Source organism: Macaca nemestrina, chromosome X (assembly GCF_043159975.1).
Source record: "Macaca nemestrina isolate mMacNem1 chromosome X, mMacNem.hap1, whole genome shotgun sequence".
In the NCBI taxonomy this organism is placed as follows: Eukaryota; Metazoa; Chordata; class Mammalia; order Primates; family Cercopithecidae; genus Macaca; species Macaca nemestrina.
In genome coordinates, this window is record NC_092145.1 from 113,410,956 (window position 1) to 113,438,946 (window position 27,991).

At 39.0% G+C, this 27,991-nt stretch overlaps 1 protein-coding gene across 5 annotated transcripts in view; it reads right to left on the bottom strand.

Moving 5' to 3' along the window:
- The window catches only part of LOC105463721 (jade family PHD finger 3), a 150,886-nt gene that overhangs the window by 43,207 nt on the left and 79,688 nt on the right, over positions 1-27,991 (bottom strand). For 4 of the 5 annotated variants that reach the window (XM_011710954.3, XM_011710985.2, XM_011710975.2 and 1 more), the window contains one exon: positions 19,636-19,793. In XM_011710954.3, the coding sequence (XP_011709256.2) occupies positions 19,636-19,793 (158 nt within the window). Of the gene's footprint in view, positions 1-19,635; positions 19,794-21,024; positions 21,384-27,991 lie in introns of those variants that run through there. The other variant, XM_011710995.3, reaches the window with a different exon arrangement.

Here is a 27,991-nt window from a genome sequence, read left to right on the forward strand (position 1 = left end):
AGGTGGGCCATAGGAGTGAGTTCTGGCTAATGATATGTAGGTGGGTAAGTCACTTCAAAGCCTACCCCCGCTTCCCCCCAGAAAAAAATCCAAACTGTATAACCCTCCACACACTTTTCTTGCTGACTGGATTCAGAAGTTAGAGAGTAGAAAAGAGTAGAAAAGAGAATGGGTAGTAAATAAAGGCACCATTCATAAAAAGAGCTTGTGTCCCTAAATAACTGTGTGGGGCAGAGGGGATCCGCATTCAAACCCACATTGGATGGAGACATGTGCGAAATATAAAGACTTCATTGTGTTAAGATGCTGAGACTGGTTGGGTGCAATGGCTCACACCTGTAGTCCCAGCTACTCGGGAGGTTGAGATAGGAGGATCTCTTGAGCCCGGGAGATAGAGGCTGCAGTGAGCTATGATCATGCCACTGCACTCCAGCCCGAGTGACAGAGATCCTGTCTCAAAAAAAAAAAAAAAAAAAAAAAAAAAAAAAAAAAAAAAAGATGCTGAGACTTTTGAGGATGTTTGCTATAACAACTGGCATATTCCAATACATAAGAATTATTTCCCAATATTTTCAAGTACATTTTAACTTAATTTACCATTGTATTACATTAGATTAATTCCTCTTTTTTTTTTGAGACAGTCTTGCTCTGTCGCCCAGGGTGGAGTGCAGTGGCATGATCTTGGCTCACTGCAACCTCTGTCTCCCGGGTTCAAGTGATTCTCATGCCTCAGCCTCCTGAGTAGCTGGGATTACAGGCATGAGCCACCACGCCCAGCTAATTTTTTTGTATTTTTCGTAGAGATGGGGTTTCACCATGTTAGCCAGGCTGGTCTCGAACTCCTGATCTCAAGCGATCCACCCACCTTGGCCTCCCAAAGTGCTGGGATTACAGGCATGAGCCACCACACCCAGCCAGATTCATTCTTATATTTCTCTAACAGATTTACATTTTGTAATATTTTCTCCCTACAAGTGAGATTTCCATCGGCAGAAACTAAAGTCACTAACCAATTGGGTTTTAATTTTACCAAAACTAATATGAAGTAGCAAGCCCAAAGTAATACATTCAAAATTTTTTGTTTTTACATTCTGATACTTTCCATATGTTATTGTGAATTGCTATAACATACTTTATTAAAAACCTTTAGCGCAGAATTAAGGAATGTCATCATGCTTTCAATGCACTCTGACTTACAATTTTTAAAATCTGGAAGGTGGAAATAATTTTTACAATTCAACAATTACTAACATAGTAATACATAATCACTGAAGATAAGAGTTTTAAATCTAAAAATAATTATTGCAAGGGTTTGTTATAGAACACTTATATTCATTTAAACTTAGCAATTACATTGGAAGAGAACATTATTATTTATGGTTTTTGAGAATAAAGCTATTTTTTAATTTCAAAAACTGTTTAAATACCCTCTCAATTAGTGTAAATAACCATATTGTTATGAGGCACTTCCTTAACTTTCGGGAGTTTTGTAAACTATAAAAACAACAACAATCAAAACATACACAAAAGGAAAACTAACACAAAAGTTATAAAATTAACCAATAAAAATTAACATAATGCTGTTTTGTTATGTAGGGTGGGGAAAACAGTAACATATAAGACGTCTTCAAAACGTTCATGGAAAATAAAAAACTATATGTAGATTTCAAAAATTTACACAAAAATAAATTCATACTAACTTTTACAGGCACTAAGAAGGGTAAGACATCCGTTTGAAAAGGGCCCCTATTAGAGCAATATAAATTTGGCTAAAATTGAAACAAGAACAAACATCAAATTTATGGTGAAATCTGGGTAGAAGAAAGGAGAAATCGCTGTTTTACAAAAAGTTCATGGGGACAATGCCCCAAAGAAATCAGCAGTTTACAAATGACTGGCTTGTTTTAAGAAGGGAAGAGACAAAGTTGAAGATAAAGCCCACATTCACATCATTTTCACATCGCATCAATTTGCAAGGAAAAAATTCATTTTGTTCATGCCCTAATTAAAGAGGACTGATGATTAATAGCACAAACAACAGCTAACACCACAGACATCTCAACTGGTTTAGCTTACAGTCACAATTCTTCAGTCACAATTCTGACTGAAAAATTCAAGTTAAGCAAACCTTCCACTCAATGGATGCTGAAACTGGTTACAGCCAGATCAGCTACAGACAAGTGCAGAGCTTTCAATGGAAATTTTAAACAAGTGGGATCAAGATCCTGAAGCATTTCTTTGAAGAACTATAACAGGAGATGAAACACGGCTTTACTAGTACAATCCTGAAGACAAAGCACATTCAAAACAATGGCTACCAAGAGGTGGCAGTGGTCCAGTCAAAGCAAAAGTGGATCAGTCAAGAGTAAAGGTCATAGCAACAGTTTTTGGGGATGTTCAAGGCACTTTTGCTTGTTGACTTTTTGGAGGGCCAAAGAATGATAACATCTGCTTATTATGAGTGTTTTGAAAGAGTTACCCAAAGCCTTACAGAAAACTGTTCAAGAAATCTTTATCAGAACGTCCTTTGCTATCACAATGCTCCAGTTCATTCTTCTCATCAGACAAGAGTAATTTTGTGAGAGTTTCAATGGGAAATCATTAAGCATCCACCTCACAGTCCTGTTTTGGCTCCTTCTGACTTCTTTTTGTGTTCTAATCTTAAAAAATCTTTAAGGGGTACCCATTTTCCTTCAGTTAATAATGCAAAAGAGACTGCATTGACATGGCTAAATTCCCAGGACGCTCAGTTCTCTAGGGATAAACTAAATGGCTGGTATCATTGCTTACAAAAGTGTCTTGACCTTGATGGTGGTTATGTTGAGAAATTAAGTTTATATTTTTAATTTTCATCTCTTAATTCCATTATTCCATGAACTTTTAAAAAGTTACCTTGTATTTGGACAGAGTGAAGCATAAAGTACAGAAATTAGCATCTCAAACTAGAAAAAAAAATTTTAAGTCACTTTGGTAGATTTGTGAAACAGGAGATTAACAAAAAATAAAACTGGCTGGGTGCGGTGGCTCATGTTTGTAACCTCAGCACTTTGGGAGGCCAAGATGGGATGATGGCTTGAGGCCAGGAGTTTGAGACCAGCCTGGACAACATAGCAAGATCCCATCTCTAAAAAAATGATAAAAAATAACTGGGTATAGTGGCATGTGCCTGTAGACCCAGCTAATTGGGGAGGCTAAGGCAGGAGGATTGCTTGAGCCCAGGAGATCAAGATTACAGTGAGCTATGATTGTGCCACTGCATTCCAGGCTGGGCAACAGAGAACGAGACCCTGTCTCTGAAAAAAGAACTAAGATTTCAAAATATAAAACTAGGACTTCTTGCTAATTCAATAACTATGCTTTCTTTCATAGCAGCCTGACTTATAAGGAATACATGGAACCAAGGTAGGTGGGTTTGGGGTACAGTGTTCATCATTTTCAAAAAGGACGCTGCCCAACAAATGGTGTTGTGACAACTAGATATCCACACCTAAAAAAAAAAATGAACTTGGATCCCTAATAGCTCAAGCCAGATACAAAAATGAACTCAAATGGATCAAAGACCTAACTGTAATAGCCAAACTATAAAATTCTTAGAAGAAAATATAGGTGTAAAACTTGACCTTGGTTTAGGCAATATTTGATATTTCTTGGATATAACATCAAAAGGACAAGCAACCAAAAAAAATAGATAAACTGGACTTCATCAAAGTTAAAAACTTTTTTTTGAGGCAGGGTCTCACTCTGTCACCCAGGCTGGAGTGCAGTGGTGTGTTCATAGGTCACTGCAGCCTTAAACTCCTGGGCTCAAGCAATCTTTCCACCTAAGTCTCTTGAACAACTGGGACTATAGGTATGCGCCACCATGGCTGGCTAATTGTTTTATTTTTTGTAGAGATGAGGACTTGCTATGTTGCCTATGATGGCCTTGAGATCCTGGTTTCAAGCCATCCTCCCACCTCAGCCTCCCAAAGTGTTGGGATTACAGGTGTGAGCCACTGCATCTGGCCCAAAATTAAAAACTGTTGTTCCTCAAAGGACACCATAAGGAAAGTAAAAAGGGAATCAATAGAATGGGAGAAAATATTTGCAAATCATATTTTTGATAAGAGACTTGTATCCAGAATATGTAAAGAACTCTTATGACTCAACAATAAAAAGACTGCCCATTAAAAAAAATTGAGTTAAGGATATGAATAATTTCTCCAAAGACAACATAGGAGGTATGCATGGATGCAGTATTAAAAAATGGGACATTCTAGAACAGGGAACTTTGTTGCCCTATTCATTAAAGGGTCAGATTTTCAGCAGCCAAGGACATACATACTCAAATGAATGTGATGGGACTTACAAGAAGTGAACTGAGATGACTCATTCTGGCTGTGTGAACAGCAGCATTTCATAGAATACAAAGATAAATCTTGTGTTTTCTGACCTCATAAAGGCTTTTTGTGATAAAGTAGAAAAGGTCTCTTGAAAAGATATATAAATGGCTAAGAGGGACATCAAGAAAAGTTGTTCAACATCATTAGCCATTAGACAAGTGCAAATCATAATCACAGTGAAATACACTTCATACCCACTAGAAAGGCTATAACAAAGAGACAGACAATAACAAGTATCAGTGAGGATGTGGAGAAAATGTAACCTTCACACATTACTGACAGGAATGTAAAATGTTGCAGATGCTATAAAAAATAGTTTGACAATTCCTCAAAATGTTAAAGATGGAGTTACCATATGACTCAATAATTCTACTCCTAGGTATGTACCCAAGAGAAAAGAAAACATATGTGCATTCAAAAACCTGTATGAATTTTCTTCTAGAAGACCTGATTAAAAAAAAAAAAACTGTATGAGGACACTTGTAGCACCATTATTTGTAACAGCCCATATGTGGAAACAACCCAAATATCCATCAACTGCTGAACGGATTAACAAAATGTGGTATATCCATATAACATAATATTATTTGGTCATAAAAGTAATGAATATTGATACATGTAACACTGATGAATTTTCAAAACATTATGCTAAATGAAAAAAGTCAGACTCAAAATGCCATACATTGTATGATTCCACTTATATGAAATGTCCAGAACGGGCAGATCTACAAGAACAGAAAGCAGACTAGTGGTTGTCAGGAACTCAACAGGCCCTTCTCAAATTCATATGTTAAAGACCTAACCTATGATGACTTTACTTGGAGACAGGGCCTATAAGTAGGTAATAAAGGTTATGAGAGGTCACAGAGATGGGGCCTTAGTCTGATAGGGCTGGTGTCCTTATAAGGAGACACCCCAGAGTTCCACCCCCACAAACTGTGTGCACATACAGAAGAGGAAAGGCCATGTGAGGACACAGTGAGAAGGTGGCTGTTTACACACTAGGAAGAGAGGCCTCACCAGACATCAATTCTGATGACACTTTGATCTTGGACTTTTAGACTCTAGAACTATGAAAAAATAAATTTTTGTTCTTTAAGCCACCCAGTCTGTGGTATTTTGTTATGGCAGCCCTAGTAGACTAATACAGTGATTGCCAGGGGCTGGGGGAAGGGAAGAATGACTAGTAACTGCTAACAGATGTGGGATTTCTTTCTAGGGTGATAAAAACGTTTTGGAATTACACAGGGATGATGGTTGTATAACCCCGTGAATATACTAAAAACCATCATACAATGAAAAAGGGTGAATTTTATGGTATGTGAATTCTATCTTGATTTAAAAATGTACATGGCTGGGCGCAGTGGCTCACGCCTGTAATCCCAGCCAAGGCAGGCGGATCACCTGAGATTGGGAGTTCGAGACCAACCTGACCAACGTGGAGAAACCCCGTTTCTACTAAAAATACAAAATTAGCCAGGTGTGGTGGCACATGCCTGTAATCCCAACTACTCGGGAGGCTGAGGCAGGAGAATCGGTTGAACCGGGGAGACAGAGGTTGTGGTGAGCCTAGATCGTGCCATTGCACTCCAGTCTGGGCAACAAGAGCGAAATTCTGTTTCAAAATAAATAAATAAATAAAAATAAAAAATTATAATAGGTGAATTATCTCATTTAAAAAAATCTAAGAAAAGCAAGCTGTACATTTATGAAAACCACAGAGGTCATGTGACAAACTTAGAACTTGATCTGACTGAGGAACTTCGTAAAATTTTCCTACCTTCCATTCTCCTATTTTGATTTAAAACATCACTTATTAGTTGCAATGTTGTGTCTACTTACATTAAACTCTTTCAATCAAGCACTTGAGAAAGTGAAAAAATCTTTTTTTTTTGAGATGCGTATCCAAAAAAACTTTTTATTTTAGTGTAAGAAAGGCAAGTGGGCCAGGCATAGTGGCTCACACCTGTAATCCCTGCACTTGGGGAGGCCGAGGTGGGAGAATTGCTTGAGCCTGGGAGTTCGAGACCAGCCTGGGCAACATAGGGAGATCCCATCTCTACAAAAGATACAAAAATTAGTCAGGCACGGTGGTGTGTGCCTGTAGTCCTAGCTACTTGGAAGGCTGAGGTGAGAGGATCCCTTGAACCTGGGAGGTCGAGGCTGCAGTGAGCTGTGATTGTGCCACCTTGCTCCAGCCTGGGCAACACAGTGAGATCCTGTCTCAAAAACGGAAAAAAAAAAAAAAAAAGGAATGCAAATGGTGAAAATGGAAGGCTTAGTTCCCTCCTGTTCTCATCTTTGTTTTTCTTACTTATATTTTGGTTCTTCTCAAACGTTCTTAATTAACATTCACCATTTTCCTCTCGGTTTCCTTTTCATGTTCTCCTTACAACAACACATATTTATTGAAAACCTTTTTATCTGAACAGTAGGGGTTCTGCCCTTAGGTAGTTTACAGTCACATCTTGTCTTTCTCCTTTTCTAACCACCCATGATTGTGTCTTCGTGTAGCCACTATCACATTTCTTGTTGAGACAGGGTTTTGCTCTGTTACCCAGGCTGGAGTGTAGTGGTATGATCACGGCTCACTGCAGCCTCAACCTCCCAGGCTCAAGCGATCCTTCCAACTCAGCCTCCCGAGCAGCTCGACTACAGGCGCATGCCACCATGCCCAGCTAATTTTTTTACTTTTTGTAGAGACGAGGTCTCACTGTGTTGCCCAAGCTGGTCTTGAACTCCTGGGCTCAAGTAATCTTCTTGCCTTGGCTTCCCAAAGTGCTGGGATTATAGGTGTGAGCCACCACACTCGACCCCACTATCACATTTTCTTACCCATCTATACATATACACACCTTTACTTGTGATGATTGTTCATATAAATATTTATAATGTATCTATGAATATAAAAGTATTATATTCATCATATACATGATTGGGGTATAACTGACATACAATAAACTATGTATATATTTTAAATGTATAAAGTTTTGACACACACATCTACATACATTTGTGCAACTAGCATCACAACCAAGATAATGTGTCCGTCACCCCCGAAAGTTTCCTTGTATCCTCCTGCTTCCCTGTCTCCTCCCAGAAAACCAATGATCTGCTTTCTGTCACTAAAGATTACAGATAGTCCTTGCTTTGCATGGTGATATGATACCGTAAAAATGACTGTGCAAGCTGAAACTGTGAAAAGCAATCTTAATAAACAATGGGGAAAACTATTATTGTTTAATAAACTTTAAAAATTTTGTCAAAACATTAAAAAGCTATATTCCCATTGACTATAAACATATAGGGAAATAAAAAACAATAAAACCAATATGTATTTAGTATACTATAATTTGAAACACTAGAAACATTGAGAATTACACTTTTATTTATTTGTAAAAACTTATTAAGAGTACAGTGCTTAACTCCCTTTCACTGTATAACTTACAACATGGAGTAAGCACCTTTTCTATCCCTTGGCAAATTGTCATACTCCCTTCTAAGTGTGGATTAAGTTTCCAACATTTTGTTCTTTGTGCTTTCAATGTTGTAAAATACTTCCAAGAATTCCTTTAATGTGCACTTTTTCACTAGTATCACTTCCTCTGGGACACCTTCACTCTTTTCACCATACCATTTTCTTCATTTATGTTGATAAGTTTGCCTTCACTAAGTTCTTTTTGGCTGTAAACCTAGAGCTTCTACAACAGCAGCATATCCCCATATTCCCATGGTTAGCTATTTCTTTTATAACTCCATTCATCTTTGATTGAAATTTCTCTTCTACTGTTATCACTTTTTATTTCTTTCAATGTTTCGTAGAATTCTCCAGTGAAACCATCTGGGCCTGGAGGTATTTTTAGGGGAAGTTTTAAATTACAAATTCAATGTTACTAATAACTTTGGGGCTATTCAAATGATCTATTTCACATGGGTCGAGTTTGGTAGTTTGTTCAGGGAACCTCCAAGGAAGGTAGGAAAAATAAAGCAGAGAAATGAAAAACAGAGAACACACACACACACACACACACACACACACACACACACACAAAATAAAAGGGCACGCTGAAGTCCTAACATATTACTAATTGCATCAAATATAAGTGGTCTAAACCAATTAAAAGACAGATTGACACAGCAGATTTAAAATATGATCCAAATATATGCTGTCTAAATAAAACATACTTAAAATACAAGGATATAAGTAAGTTGAAAGTAAAATAATGGAGAAAGACATATGATGCAAACATCACTCAAAAGAAAGCAAAAGTGACTATATTAACATCAGATAAAGTAGACTTCATAGTAAAGAAAATTACTAGAGATGAAGAGGATTATATAATGATAAAAGTGTCATTCCATCAAGAAGACATAGCAATCATAAATGTGTGTGCACCAAACAACAGTGCTCCAAAACACGTGAGGCAAAAATGAACTGAACTCAAAGGGGAAATGGACAAATCCATGATTATAGCTATAGACTTCAACCTCTCTCAGTAATTGATAGAACCAATAAACAGAAAATCAACAAGAGTACAGAAGAACTCAACACTACCACCAACTAACAGAGTTGAAAGAATTGATATTTATGGAATACTCTATGCAACAACAGCAGCATACACTTATTTTTAAGCACCCATGGAACATGTACTATGACAGATCATATCCTGGGCCATAAAATAAATCTCAACAAATTTAAATAACTGGAATTATTTAGTGTGTGTTTTCTGATCACAGTGGAATGAAAACTAGAAACTGGCCGCACACAGTGGCTCACACCCATAATCCCATCACTTTGGGAGGCCAAGGTGGGAGGACTGCTTGAGCCCAGAAGTTCGAGACCAGCCTGGGCAATATAGTGAGATCTCATCTCTTAAAAGAAAATAATAAAATGCTCCAAGTCCAAGATATAAGAACATTAAGAAGTTTTTTCTTTGGTGTTGGCTGTATTCTTAAATTCTACATTAAGTGACTTTTTTTTTTTAATACTTTAAGTTCTAGGGCACATGTGTACAACGTGCAGGTTTGTTACATATGTATACTTGTGCCATGTTGGTGTGCTGCACCCATCAACTCGTCAGCACCCATCAACTCGTCATTTACATCAGGTATAACTCCCAATGCCATCCCTCCCCATAATAGGCCCCAGTGTGTGATGTTCCCCTTCCGGAGTCCAAGTGATCTCATGGATCAATTCCCACCTATGAGTGAGAACATGTGGTGTTTGGTTTTCTGTTCTTGCGATAGTTTGCTGAGAATGACGGTTTCCAGCTGCATCCATGTCCCTACAAAGGACACAAACTCATCCTTTTTTATGGCTGCATAGTATTCCATGGTGTATATGTGCCACCTTTTCTTAATCCAGTCTGTCACTAATGGACATTTGAATAATGAAAAATGTAAACACATTTATATGATGTTATTCTGAAAATTTACAGACATTAACATTTCTTTTTTTAAGCTTTGTGGTTTTAATTTTGCACTAAAAGTAGACATACACATTTATTTTTCTGCTAAGCAGTTTTCTTCTTAAATTATCAGTCTCATATGGGTGTGATATTTAATAGTGATTTTCTTTTAAATGGAAAAGACACCTTTCTTGTTTCAAATCTCTGTATACATATCTAAGATGGAATTTTACTAAAAAATAAAAGTGACAGTATTTAGTATAAAAAAAAAATAAAAAAAAAGAAAACTAGAAATCAGTAACAGAAAGATAACAAGAAAACCTCCAAACACTTGGAAACCAAAAATCACACTTTGAAATAATCCATGGGTGAAAGAAGAAATTTCAAGAGAAGTTAAAAAAAAAATACACTTAAGAGAACGAAAATGAAATTCAACATACCAAAATTTATGAGACACGGTTAAAGCAGGTGCTGAGAGGAAAATTTATAGTACTACATGCTTACATTAGACAAGAGAAAAAGCTTCAAATCAATAAATTAAGTTCTCAACACTAGAAACGAGAAAAAAGGAGCAAAATAAACCCAAAGTAAGCAGAAGGATAAAAATAATAAAGACCAGGAATCAATGAGATTAAAAACAGAAAAGTAATGGGCCGGGTGCACTGGCTCACACTTGTAATCCCAGCACTTTGGGAGGCCGAGGTGGGCAGATTGCTTGAGCCCAGTAGTTCAAGATCAGCCTGGGCAACATGGTGAAACCCCTGTTTCTACAAAAAACAAAAACAAAAAAACCCCAAAAAACAAAAATTAGCCCGGCATGGTGGCATGCACCTGTAGTCTCAGCTACTTAGGAGGCTGAGGCAGGAGGATCACTTGAGCCCAAAAGGTCCAGGCTGTAGTGAGCTGTGATCATGCCACTGTACTCCAGCCTGAGTGACAGAGTAAGACCCTGTCTCTAAAAACAAAACAGAAAAATAAAAAGAGTGTTCTGTGAAATGATCAAGATAACTGACCAACCCATAGCAAGAAAAAAAGATAAGACAAAAATTGCCAATAATAGGAATGAAAGAGGGATACTATTTTTTTTAACTTGTTTCAAGTATGTTGACAATTGTTCACTAAAGCATTTTTATGTTGGCTGCTTTAAAATCTTTGTTAAACTATTCTAATATCTGGCATCTTGGTGTCGGCATCTGTTTTTGGTCAGGTTAAGATCTTCCTGATTCTTGATGAGTAATTTTTTACTGAAACCTAGACATTTGGGGTATTACGAGACTCTGGATCTTATGCAAACCTTTGATTTTGGTTGGCTTCCTATGACACTATCTGGCTGGAGATCAGGGTTGGGGGCAATGCCTTGTTACCACGAGGTGGTTGTATAAGACCTAGTTCACCATTTGGCCTGTGTCAACATCCCTGTTACTGTTGGGTGGGGCTGAGAGCTTCAGCTCCCCACTAGGCTTCCACGGACATCTCCATTGCTGGGATTGGTAAGAATGCCTTGCTATTGTTTCTTGCATGGCCTCCACTGACACTGCTGAACAGAGGTGAAAATCCTGACTGTCCACTCAGTCTCCTCTAACACAACCCCAGATGTCGTACACCATTGCTGTCTAGGCTCCCTACTCCATCTTTGCTAGAGAAGGTTGGGGTGGCCCAAAATATTTTTCTGTGGTGTTTGACTGGAGAAGAGTTTTCTGTTTAAAAGTTTTCCACGTTGGCCAGGCACAGTGATTCACGCCTGTAATCCCAGCACTTTGGGAGGCCAAAGTGGGTGGATCACTTGAGGTCAGGAGTTTCAGACCAGCCGGGCCAACATAGTGAAACCCCACCTCTACCAAAAATACAAAAATTAGCTAGGTGTGGTGGTGTGCACCTGCAATCCCAGCTACTTGGGAGGCTGAGGCAGGAGAATCACTTGAACCAGGGAGGTGAAAGTTGCAGTAAGCAGAGATGGCGCCACTGCACTCCAGCCTGGGTGCCAGAGACTGAGTCTCAAAAAAAAAATAATAATAAAATAAAAAAATAAAGGTTTCCCGTCTGATAGGCTGCCCCTTTCCTGGTCATTTGGCTAGAGAGGACAGGCTTTTTTTAGTTTTTGTTTTTTGTTTTTTGCTGGTTTGTGCTTCTGGGTTGCTAGCTTCTCCAGCACCAATGCTGGGAGCAAAAAGAAATCCCAGGGAACATAAAACTGGGTTGTTCCTCAGGTCTCAAGGACTCTAGCTGTTCTGCTTTCTTCTGATCTTTCAAAGTCTTATGTTTGCATTATATAAAATGCTCAGGGTTTTTAATTGTACTTAGTGGGAGGCATAGGGAAAACCACACCTACTCCATCTTTTTGGAAGTAGAAGTCTAGCCAAGATTGAATTTTAAAATGAAAGCAACACAGGGAATACTATGAACCATTTTATACAGGTAAATTCAACAATTTAGATGAAACAAACCTGTACCTTAAACTACAAACTACCCAAAGTCACCCAGTTTGAAATAGTTACAGGGCTATTCAAATTATCTATTAAAGGACTCAAATTTGCCATGTGTAGTGGCTCATGCCCGTAATCCCAACATTTTGGTAGGCTGAGGTGGGAGGATCACTTGAGCCCAGGAGTTTCAGACCAGGCTGGCCAACACAGGAAGACTTCATCTCTACAAAAAATTCTCAAAAAATTAGCTGTGTATTGTGGCACAGGCCTGTGGTCCCAGCTCCTGGGAGGCTGAGGTGGGAAGATTGCTTGGACTTAGGAGGTTGAGGCTGCAGTGAACTGTGATTGTGCCATTTCACTGCAGCCTGGGTGACAGAGCAAGGCCTCAAACAAACAAACAAAAATAACAACAACAAAAAGAACTCAAATTTATAGTTATAGTTAAGCAAATTCCCAAAGAGAAGCCTCTAGGTCCGGAGTGTTTCATTGGAGAATTCTATCAAACATTTTAAGAATTAACTCTAGTTCTACACCATTTCTTCCAAAAACTGGAAGAGGAAGCAATATTTCCCAACTAATTTTATAAGGCCAATATTACCCTGATACAATACAGATATAAATATCATGAGAGGTTGGGCGCACTGGCTCATGGCTGTAATCTCAGCACTTTGGGAGGCCAATGCTGGAGGGCTGCTTGAGGCCAGGAGCTTGAGACCAGCCTGGGCAACATAGTGAAACCCTGTCTCTATAAAAAATACAAAAATCAGCTGGGCGTGGCAACAAACACTTGTAATCCCAGCTACTCAGGAGGCTGAGGCAGGAGGATCACTTGAGCCTAGGAGGTGGAGGTTGTACTGGGCTTGAGATGGTGCCACTGCACTCCAGCCTGGGCAACAGAGCGAGACCCTGTCTCTCACATTATATATATATATAAAAATTATATTATAAATTATATAAGACTACAGGTCACTATTCCTCGGGAACATAAAAATAAGACATGAAAATATATGGACATAACAATTTCCAACAAGATATTTGCAAATCAAATCAAGCAATATAAAAATATAATATAATCCCTGATCAACTTGGTGCTATGGACTGAATTGTGTCACTCCCAAAGTGACTGTATTTGGAGACAAGACCTACAGGAGGTAATTAAGCTTAAATAAGGTCATAAGGGAAAGGTCATGTGAGCACACAGTGAGAAGGAGGCAAGCAAGGAAGACAGACCAGAAACTGAACTCTGCAAGACCTTGATCTGGGACTTACAGCCTCCAGAACTTTGAGAAATAAATTTTTGTTGTTTAAGCCATCCAGCCTGTGATATTTTGTTATGGCAGCCCAAGTTGGCTAACACTCAGGTTTGTTCCAGCAATGCAAGGCTGGTGCAATATTAAAAAAATCAATCAATGTAATCTATAACATTAACAGGTTGAAGAAGAAAAAAATCACCTGATCATATCATTTGATAGGGATCATTTCAGTTGACAAAATTGAAAACCCATTTACAAAAAAAACTACCACACACTAGGAGTAGAGGTGAACTTCTTCAACTTGACAAAGAACATCTATGAAAAACCCTATAGCGGCCAGACGTGGCGGCTCATGCCTGTAATCTCAGCACTTTGGGAGGCTGAGACGGGCAGATCACAAGGCCAGGAGATCGAGACGATCCTGGCTAACACGGTGAAACTCCGTCTCTACTAAAAATACAAAAAATTAGCTGGGCGTGGTGGTGGGCGCCTGTAGTCCCAGCTACTTGGGAGGCTGAGGCAGGAGAATGGCATGAACCCGGGAGGTGGAGCTTGCAGTAAGCTGAGATCGCACCACTGTACTCCAGCCTGGGGGACAGAGCGAGACTCCGTCTTAAAAAAAAAAAAAAGAAAAAAAGAAAAACCCTATAGTTAATATCATACTTAATATATTGAAAGACTAAAAGCCTTCCACCTAAGATTAGGAACAAGACAAGGATGTCTGCTCTCTCTACTGCTATTTGACATATTACTAGACATTTTAGCTACTAGAATAAGGCAAGAAAAGAAATAAAAAGTAAACAGATTGGAAAGAAAGAAAGAAAACCATGTTTATTTGCAGGTGACATGATGGTTTACACAGAAAATCCTAAGGAATCTCTTTTTTTTTTTTTAAAATAAAACTGCCAGAACTAAGTAATTCAGCAGGGTCACAGGAACACAAGATCAACACACAAAAATTGGTTGTATTTGTATATACTAGCAATGACCATGTGGAAACCTAAATTATAAATACAATACCATTAACAATTGCTCAAAAATTTTTAACACTTAAGTATACATTTAGCAAAATGTGTACAGGACTTGTACAGATGTCAATTCTCCCCAAGTGATATAGGTTTAATACAATCCTTATGAAAATCCAGCAAGATTTTTTGTATATATGGAAAGCTTATTATAAAATTTGAATGGAAAGACAAAGAAAATGGAATAGCCACAGCAATTTTGAAAAAAGAATAAAGTGAGAAGAATCAACTTACCTGATTTTGAACTTTGACCTATGCCTCCCATCTTAACAAAATTCAAAATGGTTCATGCATTTAAATGTAAAACTATAAAACTCTTAAAAGAAAACATAGGAGAATATACCTACACACACACACACACACACATATATATATATATATATATATATATTTTTTTTTTTGAGACGGAGTCTCTCTCTGTTGCCCAGGCTGGAGTGCAGTGGTGTGATCTCGGCTCACTGCAAGCTCCACTTCCTGGGTTCACGCCATTCTCCTGCCTCAGCCTCCCGAGTAGCTGGGACTACAGGCGCCCGCCACCACACCTGGGTAATTTTTTTGTCTTTTTTAGTAGAGACGGGGTTTCACCATGTTAGCTAGGATGGTCTCGATCTCCTGACCTTGTGATCCGCCCGCCTCAGCCTCCCAAAGTGCTGGGATTACAGGCGTGAGCCACCGTACCCAGCCGAGAATATTTTTGAGACATAGAGCTAAGTGAAAAGTTCACAGCACGACATTAAAAGCATGATCCAAAAGAAAAAAAAAATCAATAAATCGAACTTCATCAAAATCATAAACTTACACTTTGTGAATGACCCTGTTAACAGGATGAAAAGTCAATCTATAAATAGACTGGGAGAAAATATTTGCAAATCACATGTTTGACAATGGATTCATATCTCAAATTTATAAGTAATTCTCAACACTTGATAGTAAAAAAAAAACAAAGAATCTGATTAGAAAACAGGCAAAGATATATTTCACTGAAAAGGGTATATGTATGGATGGCAAATAGAAAGCTCAGTCAAAAAACCTTAAGACTAGCTCCAAGTTAAAAGGCAAGTCTGAGAATAACTTCATACCATGGGGCTAAATAGGCCTGAATTTATATAGTTCTTAAAAATGTTAATTGAGGCCGGGCGCGGTGGCTCACGCCTGTAATCCCAGCACTTTGGGAGGCTGAGGCGGGCGGATCACAAGGTCAGGAGATCGAGACCATCCTGGCTAACACTGTGAAACCCCGTCTCTACTAAAAATGCAAAAAATTAGCCGGGCGAGGCGGCGGGCGCCTGTAGTCCCAGCTACTCGGGAGGCTGAGGCAGGAGAATGGCGTGAACCCGGGAGGCGGAGCTTGCAGTGAGCCGAGATCGCGCCACTGCACTCCAGCCTGGGCGACTAAGCGAGACTCTGTCTCAAAAAAAAAAAAAAAAAAAAAAAAAAAAAAAAAAAAAATGTTAATTGAACTCATTTGATTTTGAAAATCTGTTGAAGGACATGAAAACAAATTATTTATTAATGTTCCAATATAATTTCATATCACGAAGATTTAATTTTTAAGGCGACTTACAAAATCCAGAAAGTAAAATCACAAGACATAGTTTGACCCATGCAAAATGATGATAGTTAAGGGTTGCTGCGATAAGCAGCTGTGGTTGAGGAAATTAGGTACTTCAAACAAAGTTTAGGTACTCCAACCAAATCCTAAACAGGCTGAGCCTCCAATATGGCTGGCTCATATTGAAAGCCAAAAGAGAAATCCAAGGAAGATGATAAAAATATGGAGATTTCCATTAAATTCAGAAAATAAGATAAACATATTTCATAATAAAATTGTTCTCAAAGTGTCATCCCCAGATTAGTGGCATCAGTATCGTGTTGGGAGTTGTTAGAAATGCAAATTCTCAGACCTCGCACCTCAGATCTGCTGAACCAAAAACTGGGGGTGAGGTTAAGAAATCTGTTCTAACAAGCCCTCCAAATGACTCTGATGCACCCTAAAATTTGAGAATTACTGTTCCATAGGAAAGGCTACATACTACAGTACAAGTCTTATTGATATTTTCTAAAAAACAGAAACTGATATACCTACCAAGAGCAACCAGTTAAGGATTTCATTAAGGAATTCAATATGATCAATAATTTAATAGTCTGCCTTGTTGTTCCATTAAAATTAAGAGTTTCATATGATAGGCAAAGAACTATGGGAAACAGAAGAGATTTACCAACAATTCACAGCACTTATAATGGTAAATATTTGCAGCCCTCAGAACAAATATTAGAGCACTGAAGCCACACATGAATTAGGAACGCATATCCCTATATTTGAAAACAACTTACTCTTTTAGTTCCTAAAATTACTGTTCTTAGGCTGAGTGCGGGGGCTCACACATTTAATTCTAGCACTTGGGAGGCTGAGGTGGGCAAATTACTTGAGGCTGGGAGTTTGAGACCAGACTGGCCAATATGGTGAAACCCCTTCTCTACTAAAAACACAAAAATCAGCTGGGCATGGTGGCACATGCCTGTAAACCCAGCTACTCAGGTGGCTGAGGCACGAGAATCACTTGAACTCAGGAGGCGGAGGTTGCAGTGAGCTGACATCATGCCACTGCACTCCAGCCTGAGTGATAGAGCGGGACTCTGTCTCAAAAAATTAAAAAAGTGAAAATAAATTACTGTTCTTAAACTGTTGCTCCATTCTTGCTACCCTACTTATCCATGGCTCACTTAACAGATAACATTTTTAAAGTGGTACATGGGCCATTTTCCACTCAGCCTAAAAGATTAAAATCACCTCCAATGAGTAGACAATTGATACTGACTTACCAACAAGACCAAAGTCAAGATGTTAGTCACACTCAATAATCCTCGGAGTATCAATGGAATGGTGATGGTCAACTCAGCACCAGGGCTGCTATAGTTGTACAAAAATACTGATAACAAGGACATGAAAACGCTCAACTCCTATGTTCATTCATGATGCTATTCTGATTTTTAGGGGGCAGGAGATGGTGCTGATGAGCCAGTAAGTTTTGAGACATATGCTGAGCAAGGCTGTGGAGCTTTAATTAACAGGGCATAGGCAGCCTCTCTGTGGGTAGGACAGCCTGGGTTTCTAGAAATGATTCCAACAAGCATTTCTGGAGCATGACTAGGTCTTGAAAACCTAGTACTAGGAGCAGAGAATTCAAGGATGTTATCTCTGCCCTTAAAAAAATCTAATATGTAATAGAAATAGATGGGTGTACAATAAGATCTACAATTTCTCACAGTAACCAGCAGGTCCCACTAGCCCCTTTATTTGGCACTCTACATTCTATTCATTCATTCATTCACTCAAACTTTTACTCAACATTTTGTTTAATGCCAACCTTTGTGTAAAGTACTGGAAACACAAAGACCAGAAAGAAAAAATGGCTTCCAAAATCAGTCGCTACTCTTTAGCTGAACTTATTACTTATTACTTCCTCTGGCAGAAAAGTCTTTCTCTCCTCTTTCTTCAAAACCAAAGCCCTCTCCTACTTCAATTTTCTTCTCAGGTCTAATGCAAATGAAGGCCATGTGCTTATAGTCAACTCAATCATTCAGTAATCCCCTTTTATTTGGGTTTATGCATTTTACAAACTCTTATGTTTTTGGCCCTCTGTTTATAGGTACCATTACTCTATGTTTTTGATCCTCTATTTATAGATACTATTACTTTAAGGCCCTATATTATATATAAGTTATATATAATATGCTATATATAATACATAAGTTACATATTATATATGGTATATATAATACGTAAGTTATATATAATATATACGTTATATATTATGTTATATATAATATATTAATATGTTTATGTGTTATATGTATAATATATAAACATATATTATATATGTTATATGTATTAAACATATATGTTATATGTATTATATAAACATATATGTTATATGTATTATTAAACATATATTATATATGCTATATATTATATAAACATATATTATATATGTTATATATTATATATATGTTATATATATGTTTTTTATATATATATCTATAACTTCCCACAGGTGTTTCTATACTTTGAATGTGTCTCCAAAAGTTTATGTACTGGAGCTTTAATTCCCAATGTGACAGTGTTGGGAGGTGGGGTCTTTAAGAGATAATTGGGTATTGAGGGTAGAACGCTCATGAATTGACTAATGCTGTTACAGCAGCAGTTAGTTCTTGTGGGAATGAGTTCCTGCAGGAGTGAATTAATTCTCATAAGAGTGGGTCATCATAAAAATGAGCTTGGCTCACTCTTGTGATCTCTTAAACACATGTTCACTTGTCCTCCTTCTTTTCTCACATGTTATGACACGGTATAAAAGCCCTTGTCAGAAGCTGCTGCCATGCCCTTGGACTTCCCAGTCTTTAGAACTGTGAGTCAAATACTTCTTTATAATTTATACAGACTCAGCCAGGTGCGGTGGCTCATGCCTGTAATCCCAGCACTTTGGGAGGCCAAGGCGGGCAGATCATGAAGTCAGGAGTTCGAGAACAGCCTGTCCAGCATGGTGAAACCCTGTCTCTACTAAAAAAAATACCAAAAAAATTAGCTGGGCATGGTGGCACATGCCTGTAATTCCAACTACTTGGGAGGGTGAGGCAAGAGAATCTCTTGAACCTGGGAGGCAGAGGTTGCAGTGAGCCAAGATGGTGCCACTGCACTCCAGCCTGGGTGACAGAGCAAGACTCTGTCTCTAAATAAATAAATAATACAGACTTAGGTATTGTTATAACAATAGTAAACAGACTAAGACAGGCATTATGTAATTCTGTTTCTCTCAGAAGACTAATAAATGCTACTGACTGTTGAGTCAGACTTGGAAATTCTTGTCTCCAAAATTTTATCATAATTTCAGATTGGACTTCAAATGGTCTTATCCTATGAATAATGGGCACACACTATGTCACTAAATACATGAGCCTGACTTTAACTACTGGCCTATTATAGCCTGGTAAAATCTGCTACTGGTCTGAGTGAATTGGTGAAGATGGTATGTGACTTTGTACTATAAATGCATAATTAGCCACTCTAAGTTTCTCCCCAAATGGCAGACAGATAAACATGAGAGCATTCATTCCCTAAGTCAAAGGTGCAAGCATGCAAATACCTGAGAGAAGGCTGTGGAACAGTGTCTGGACTGGCTGGTACCTGGACTCCCTTTTCCCATTCTTCCTTCCATGTATCAGCAAAGAGGTAATAGCTATCAGGATTAATGTGGTGAGAATCTGGAAGTTTCATGGCACTGATGAGGTCCTTCCGGAATACCTGGAAAGATATTGCACATATCTTGAGAAGACCATCACTATGCAACTGATACCATTCAATGTTCTCCTTTTAAAAAGGCCATCCCCAACCACTCTACTTCCAACAAAAGAAACATCTCTAACTTCCTAAATGGCCAGATCAACTTCTGTTTGGAAAGGTCTGAAGTACTGACAAGGAAGCTAGCTTATTTGGGATTTAATAAAGGGTAATGGAATCCTTCCTGAATTATTTTCTTGGGTTCTCTAAATTTAAATCAACAATATAGGTTACTCAAAACAGTCTGTATAAAACAATCCTTAACTCTCTTAAATTAAGCAACAAGTTTCACTGATAGTTAATAATTTGGGCATCACCTCATTTTAAAATTTATTTAGAAATAATTGTAGGCTTAAAGAAAAGTTATCAAATAGTACAGTTTCCATATATCCTTCACTTAGTTTCCTCTAATTGTTTACACTTTATATAGCCAGAGTTCAATTACCTAAACCAGGAAAGTAGTACTGCTATAATACTATTAATTAATGTATAGACTTCATTCAAATTTTCACTATTTTTCTCCCTAATGTCTTTCTGTTCCAGAATTTTATTTTATTTTTTTGAGACAGGGTATCAATATGTTACCTGGGCTGGAGTGCGATGGTGTAATTTTGGCTCACTGCAACCTCTGCCTCCGGGGCTCAAGCGATCCTACCACCTCAGCCTCCTGAGTAGCTGGGACTACAGACACATACCACCATGCCTGGCTAATTTTTGTAATTTTTTTTTTTGGTAATTTTTGTAGAGGCAGGATTGACAGGTTGCCCAGGCTGGTCTCAAACTCCTGAGCTCAAGTGATCTGCCCGCCTTGGCCTCTCAAAGTGCTGGGATTATAGGTGTGAGGCACAGTGCCTGGCCTTAGAGTGCCTTTAATGAGGCAGTGGTTAAATAGTTGTGGCAATTGCCAATCTGCTAAACTACTGTCTTTGGGAAAGATGGTGCTGTGGGAAATCCTTCCTTAGATCTGGAAAGTGTTTGTCAACATCCTAAAATATCTCATTATTTTCCAAGTGAAAGTCTTTACAAAATATATCAACTGATTACAAAACATAAGCCATATCTTCATACTTGACATAACTGCTTATGAAATCTGCCCTACATAGTTTCCTAACCCGAAAACATATTGCAGTGGATTGAATGGTGGCCTCCAAAAAGATATGTCCACATCCTAGTTCCCAGAAACTATGGATATTACCTTATTTGGAAAAAGGGTCTTTGCAGATGTAATTAAGTTAAGATCTTCAGGTGAAGATATCATTCTGGAATATCCAAGTGGGCTGTAAGTCGAATGACAAGTGTCCTTACAAGAGAAAGGTGGAGGGAGATTTGAGATGGAAGAGGAGGAGGTAGTGTGATCATGGAGGCAGAGATTAGAGTGATTTATTGATCCACAAATCAATGAATGCTGACATCCACCAAAAGCTGGAAGAGGCAAAGAAAGAATCTCGCTTAAAACCTATGGAGGGAGCACAGACTGGCTGATTTTTTACTTTTGGCCTTCATACTGTGAAAGAATAAATTCCTACTGTTTTAAGCTACCTCATTTGTGTTAATTTGTTATTATAGCCCTAGAAAACTAATACACATGTTTATCAAACAGAAGAGTAACTTGAAGGCTATAGACAAAGGTATACAAAAGCAGAGGCCAATGAAATGTGGTCCTTGTCTATGGCTTCAGAAATACTCAAACCTGGCCAGGCGCGGTGGCTCATGCCTGTAATCCCAGCACTTTGGGAGGCTGAAGCGGGTGGATCGCAAGGTCAGGAGATCAAGACCATCCTGGCCAACATGATGAAACCTCATCTCTACTAAAAACGCAAAAATTAGCCGGGTGTGGTGGCGCATGCCTGTAGTCCCAGCTACTCGGGAGGCTGAGGCAGGAGAATTGCTTGAACCCAGGAGGCGGAGGCTGCAGTGAGCCAAGATTGTGTGACTCCACTCCAGCCTGGGCAACAGAGTAAAACTCTGTCTCAAAAAAAAAAAAAAAAAGTAAAAAGTACTCAAACCTCCATGAAGGTGAAGTCTGGGAAACCATCATCCAATTCACACCTGTTTTTCTTAAGTAAATGAAAACTAAATCCAATGACTATTATAATTTTCCCTTCCCCTTTAGAGAAAAACAGCAGGCATGTGATAAGCCTGATTTCAATTTTACAAGCTAGCCACATTAAAGAGCATCAGATGTAAGTTTTCTAGAGAAGCATTTTTACTTAAGGCAGAGTGTGAGAGGCTGCCTTATCTTGCTATGGAAGTCAAACATCTCAAGCATGAGACAGAACATAAAATGCTGAGTGGATGGGAATGTCAGTTCAGTACTCAGGCAGAAGATATGTGCAAAGTGATATAAAACATATTTGCCGGCCGGGCGCGGTGGCTCAAGCCTGTAATCCCAGCACTTTGGGAGGCCGAGACGGGCGGATCACGAGGTCAGGAGATCGAGACCATCCTGGCTGACACAGTGAAACCCCGTCTCTACTAAAAAATACAAAAAAACTAGCCGGGCGAGGTGGCGGGCACCTGTAGTCCCAGCTACTCGGGATGCTGAGGCAGGAGAATGGCGTGAACCCGGGAGGCGGAGCTTGCAGTGAGCCAAGATCACGCCACTGCACTCCAGCCTGGGCGGCAGAGCGAGACTCTGTCTCAAAAAAAAAAAAAAAAAAAACAAAAAACATATTTGCCAGACTGGTCTCATTAACCTGCTTTTGATAAGAAAAGGCATTTTTAAAGTTTTTGAACTGAAAACAAAATAACTACAGCAAATCCCTATTAGTGAGGAGAATTTTATATACAGACAGTGGCACACATATACATATATATTTGTATATATTTTCATAAAGAAACAATAAAAGAATAAACCAAAAACTTAACAAAAAGATTAACTCTGCAGAGTGAGGAGAAAACAGGGAGGGGAAAGAGACTTATAGAAAAGTTACCAAAATAGTTGAGCTGAATCTAGCTGGATCTCTCAATATATTTTGTTTTACAGTTTGAAGTTTGAAGCAGGCAAATATTTTATATAATTAAAAAATCTTAGGCCGGGCATGGTGGCTCACGCCTGTAATCCCAGAACTTTGGGAGGCCAAGGCGGGTGGATCACGAGGTCAGGAGATTGAGACCATTCTGGTTAACATGGTGAAACCACATCTCTACTAAAAATACAAAAACTTAGCGGGGCATGGTGGCGGGCCCCTTAGTCCCAGCTACTTGGGAGGCTGAGGCAGGAGAATGGCGTGAACCCAGGAGGCGGAGCTTGCAGTGAGCTGAGATCACACCACTGCACTCCAGTCTGGGCGACAGAGTGAGACTCCATCTCATAAATAAATAAATAAATCTTAAAGGAATATGGGTCTGGGACAGACTACCTGGATGGGCATACTGGTTTCACTACTGAGTAGCTTTCAGCAAGTTATCCAAATTCTGAGTCTCAATTTATCTATAAAATGGGGATAATAACTCTCACCTCATAAGGGTTGCAAAGATTAAATGGGTGAACCTGTATAAAGGACTTAGCACAGTATGGAGCTCATAGTAATTTCTAAATAAATGCTAGATGGTGTTATTTTATTATCATCATTATAGCATTCCTTCTAAAATCAGAAACAAGTATATAACTGAGTTCTTCTCCATAGTCCACAAAGTAATTGTTGATGGGGTAAGAGAGATATGAGTTCACAGCTCAGTTAAAATGTGCATGGTTTGGCTCCCAAAGACACAGTTCCCAAGCAAGAGCCCCATCAAGAACTTTAACCAACATTCCAAAGGCCACAAGGTAATGTAGAAACTTCACAAAATAAAACATAGCCATTTGTTGCTAAATTAAAGATAATGAAGGAGGGACCTAGATGCTGACCCTGACCTTTCTAGGTAATGAAGTTGAGAAGTTTTACAAGTTCTTAATAGTGTGTCTATTTTACATGCACTGGTAGTTTTCCCAAAAGTTCCTGAAACAAAAAGCCTTTGTACTTACCAGATAACTGTTCATTTATGGTCAAAGAGGGGATTCACTGGCTAACATACAGTCCAGAAGCTATGCCAAGCCCAACACTGTGTGCACATCTGGCCTGTCAGATGCTTGCAGAAACAAAGGAGGCCTCACTATGAATTCAATTAGAACATCAATGCTCAACCTGCCAGAGCCACAAAATGAAAATGCCCTTTGCAGACAACTCTGACTTTTATTGCTCTCATTAACATCTCTCAGTTGGCAATTTTTTAAAGCATAGCTCCTCTGAACATTTGTGTGACATTTTTCATAGGAAAAGTCAAAACATTAACTTCCTGTATGACACAAAGAGGAACACTGTCTGGTCCATGTGAATAAAGCAGAGAGACTGATCAAGTTTGATTCAGTCACTGAAATCTGAAGCTATACATAACTGACCACAAACTGACATGTCACCCCAAAAGCATAAAACAGCCACAAACTGGTAATTATATTTAAGCAAAATGAATTAATTATAATTATACAATCTTTAGGCAAAAAGTTGTCAGGTTAAGAAGAATCAATAGCAGAGAAAACTTAGCAAAGAACACTGTGCCTAAAACCCTTAAAAACTCTGTTCTTGTATTGTCAAGACATTGCATCCCACATTGATTTTTTTCAATGAATCAAAAAGCTTATTCAATTTCTAAATTTAAAACTTTAAAACCCATGGAAATATTTTTCAAATAGTTTAAAATAACTCTCAGGTTTCTTATAAAGAATAAACAGAACATTTTGATGGCTATGGGCTAACACCAATTGCAACATCAGTTACCATAAAGCAATGCACCTTTGGGTTGCTTAAGTTGGATTATTCCCTTTCCCCCATATCAAACAGAGATGTAATGGAGAATGGGGAGCAACAAAGTCTGATTTAGAGATCTGAGCAGTTTTAGCACAAGAAATAACATCTGAAGGCTGCTTTGCAAATTATTCTCCCTTCCCTCAATGTCCCCTTTTGTGTAATAAGTATGCACTTGTAGCTCAGTGCTCTTTATCTGCTGCAGGTCAGAAAACCAAATAATTAAGCTTGTTAGAAATATAGGTACAATGATATAAACAGGCTTTACTAGAGAGTATGTAGTGCTCTCCACTGAATTAAAATATATGAGCTTTCATTCTGTTGCTATGAAAGTCTTGGATAATAACGAGACTCCAGGCCTACAGATGATATGCAGTCAATGTTTTAAGATAGGTTGATATGTTTTACACACCAGACTAGTAGTCGAAAATACCCTAGCTTCTGATAACAAATGGAAGACTTTTTAATAGTCTCCCAAAGTGCTGGGATTGTAGGTATGAGCCACGGCACTCAGCCAGTTACTATGTACTTTTTCTAGGGATTAAAAAAACCAACAACAACTTTAAAGTATGGGCCCTTTTAAGAATCAGATAAGGCTACTATCTCAGAAAAAAATTAACAAAGAACATACCCTTAAAAATCTGTATACAATTTCCAGAAGGTACACAAAGCCCCTGAACCATACAGGGGATTCACATATCCCTAGGGAACTCTTCTCTACGGGATAAATTAGAGGGAGACTTGCATAAGAATCTCACTGATACACTAAATACCAAAGAAAAATATATATTTTTTAATGCAGCCAATTAATCCTCTGCAAAAAGGATAATTTATATTGCACGTCAGTGACTAATTCCCAGTAAAATCGTAAGGCTCAAGAATTCTGGTTTTGTCTCAGACCTGTAGTCAGAAAACAAAACAAAACAATCTCCCGTTTTTATAAGAAGCAAATGGCAGGACAGGCAGCAAATTAACAAATTTTCATGAACCCATCAGAGAAATGAATCACAGCACAAATAGCCAATTCAGAGAGACAGGTGCCTGCAGGGAGACACAGGGCAGAGCATTTGGTTACCTGTGGCAGAAGCCACAGCAGGAACATTAAACTAGAAATTTTGAATCGCTGGATGCTGTGTGGGGACTGATAAGAATATGAAGTTCCTGGGGGCTGTAGTTATGGGAGGGGGGGTCCCAACCGCTTGCAAGCTTTTTCTTCAGAAACCCAATTCCGCTCACACAGGGAAGCTGGGGTGGGGGGCGCGGTACCTGGAGAAAGCACCAGAGTGGTGCTGTCTGGGTACTTGGTGCTTAGTACCCTGGTTCCCTTACCAAACAAAAGGCTTCATCTGCAGGGGAAGGGTATCAAGTGAGGGCAATGGTGCAGTTTCATCACTGCTGGGAGAAGGGAAAAGCATCCAGCCTCAGCCTCCCTGTGTTACCTAAGGGGCAAAAAGGTAACCTACAGGAGCGAGAACCTCAAGGACAAAGGCTGAGAACATCAGAAGGTATCTGCTACAGGCCAATGAGGGAATAGGGGGCAGGGGCAAAAAGGCTCTACCTGAAGACTACCTTCCCCACCACCACTTCCACCCCCAGAAACAGGACCCCTATGCACCCTAAAGACTAAGAAAGAGTTAATGAGAAGATTAGCGAATGCTGCCCCTCCCCCATACCGTCTACTATGCTAAAGCCTCCAGGGATAATACATTGGCTAACAGCTTGGGAGAGCTGCAAGAGACAAAATTCCTATGAGGACAAGCACAAAGAGACCTTGAGCCAAGAGGAGAGACAAAAACAGGGTCACTAGAAGAAGTTGAAGTCTGTGTTACAGCAATAACAAATTTCAAACACTCTCATATATTGCTGGTGTGACTGAAAAATGATGAGCCCCTTTGGAAAACAGCCTCGTAGTTCTTTAAATAGTTAAATGGTTAAGTAGAGTTACTATATGACCCAACAATTCCACTCCTATGTGTGTAATCAAGACAAACTGAAAATGCACGTCAACACAAAAACTTGTACCTGAATGTTCAAAGCAGAATTACTCATAATACCTCATAAGTGGAAACAACCCAAATGTCCACCAACTGATGAACAGATAAACAAAATGTGTACTGATAAAATGTAGTATCATTCAGTCATAAAAAGAAACGAAGTGTCCAGGCACGGTGGCTCATGCCTGTAATCCCAGCACTTTGGGAGGCCGAGGCGGGTGGATCACCTGAGGTCGGGAGTTCAAGACGAGCCTGACCAACATGGAGAAACTCTGTCTCTACTAAAAATACAAAATTAGCCAGGTGTGGTGGTGCATGCTTGTAATCCCAGCTACTCAGGAGGCTGAGGCAGGAGAATCGCTTGAACGTAGGAAGTGGAGGTTGTGGTGAGCCGAGATCGCGCTATTGCACTCCAGCCTGGGCAACAAGAGTGAAACTTTGTCAAAAAATAAATAAATAAATAAATAAATAAATAAATGAAGGAAGGAAGGAAGGAAAGACGGACGGACGGACGGACGAATACATGCTATAACATGAGAGGTGAAAACACTATGTTCAGTGAAAGAAGCCAGACACAAAGGGCATGTGTTGTATGATTCCATTTATATGAAATGTCTACAATAGGGAAATCCATAGAGAAGGAAGGTAAATTAGTGGTTGCCAGGGGTTGCAGGTAGGGAGATGGGGAATTACTGCTAATGGGTAAGGGGTTTCTTTCTGAGGTGATGAAAATGTTCTAAATTATTATTGTAATGGGTTACACAACTCTGAACATACTAAAACCCACTGAATTATACACTTAAAATGGGTGAATTGTATGGTACGAGAATTATATTTCAAGAAAATATGTTAAAAATGGTTTTTAAAAAAGGGTGATTATTGCAGTGTCAATGTACACCACCTGAGAGGTCTTGCTGTTCACTCTCTCCCAGCAATAATGAGGCACCTCTCCTCCTCAATGTGATGTTTGCAGACTGGGTAGGGAGCCTGGGCTGTCACCATCACCCATCAATAAGGTGGTACTTTCACTACCACCATATCCTCCATCATCAGTGGGGGCAACAAGGTGGTGGGAATTTCCACCTCTATGAAGCAGTAGAGACTCCCCAGTCCTGCTTCCCAGAGAAATAAAGAGCTAGGATGGGGAGCTTAGGAATTCAACAACAGGTAGTAAAGAGTCAGCAGCCCTCTTCCCCACTGGCCTGGTTATAGCGGAGGACTACTAAAACAGAAGATTTAAATAAGACTCAGTGTCTAATGACATAATACTGAAAAAGTCCAGGATACAACTGAAAATCACTCATCATACTAAGAACTGGGAATGAGAAGAGACAATCAACAGGCATCAACACTGAGATCACACAGATGTTAGAATTATCTGACA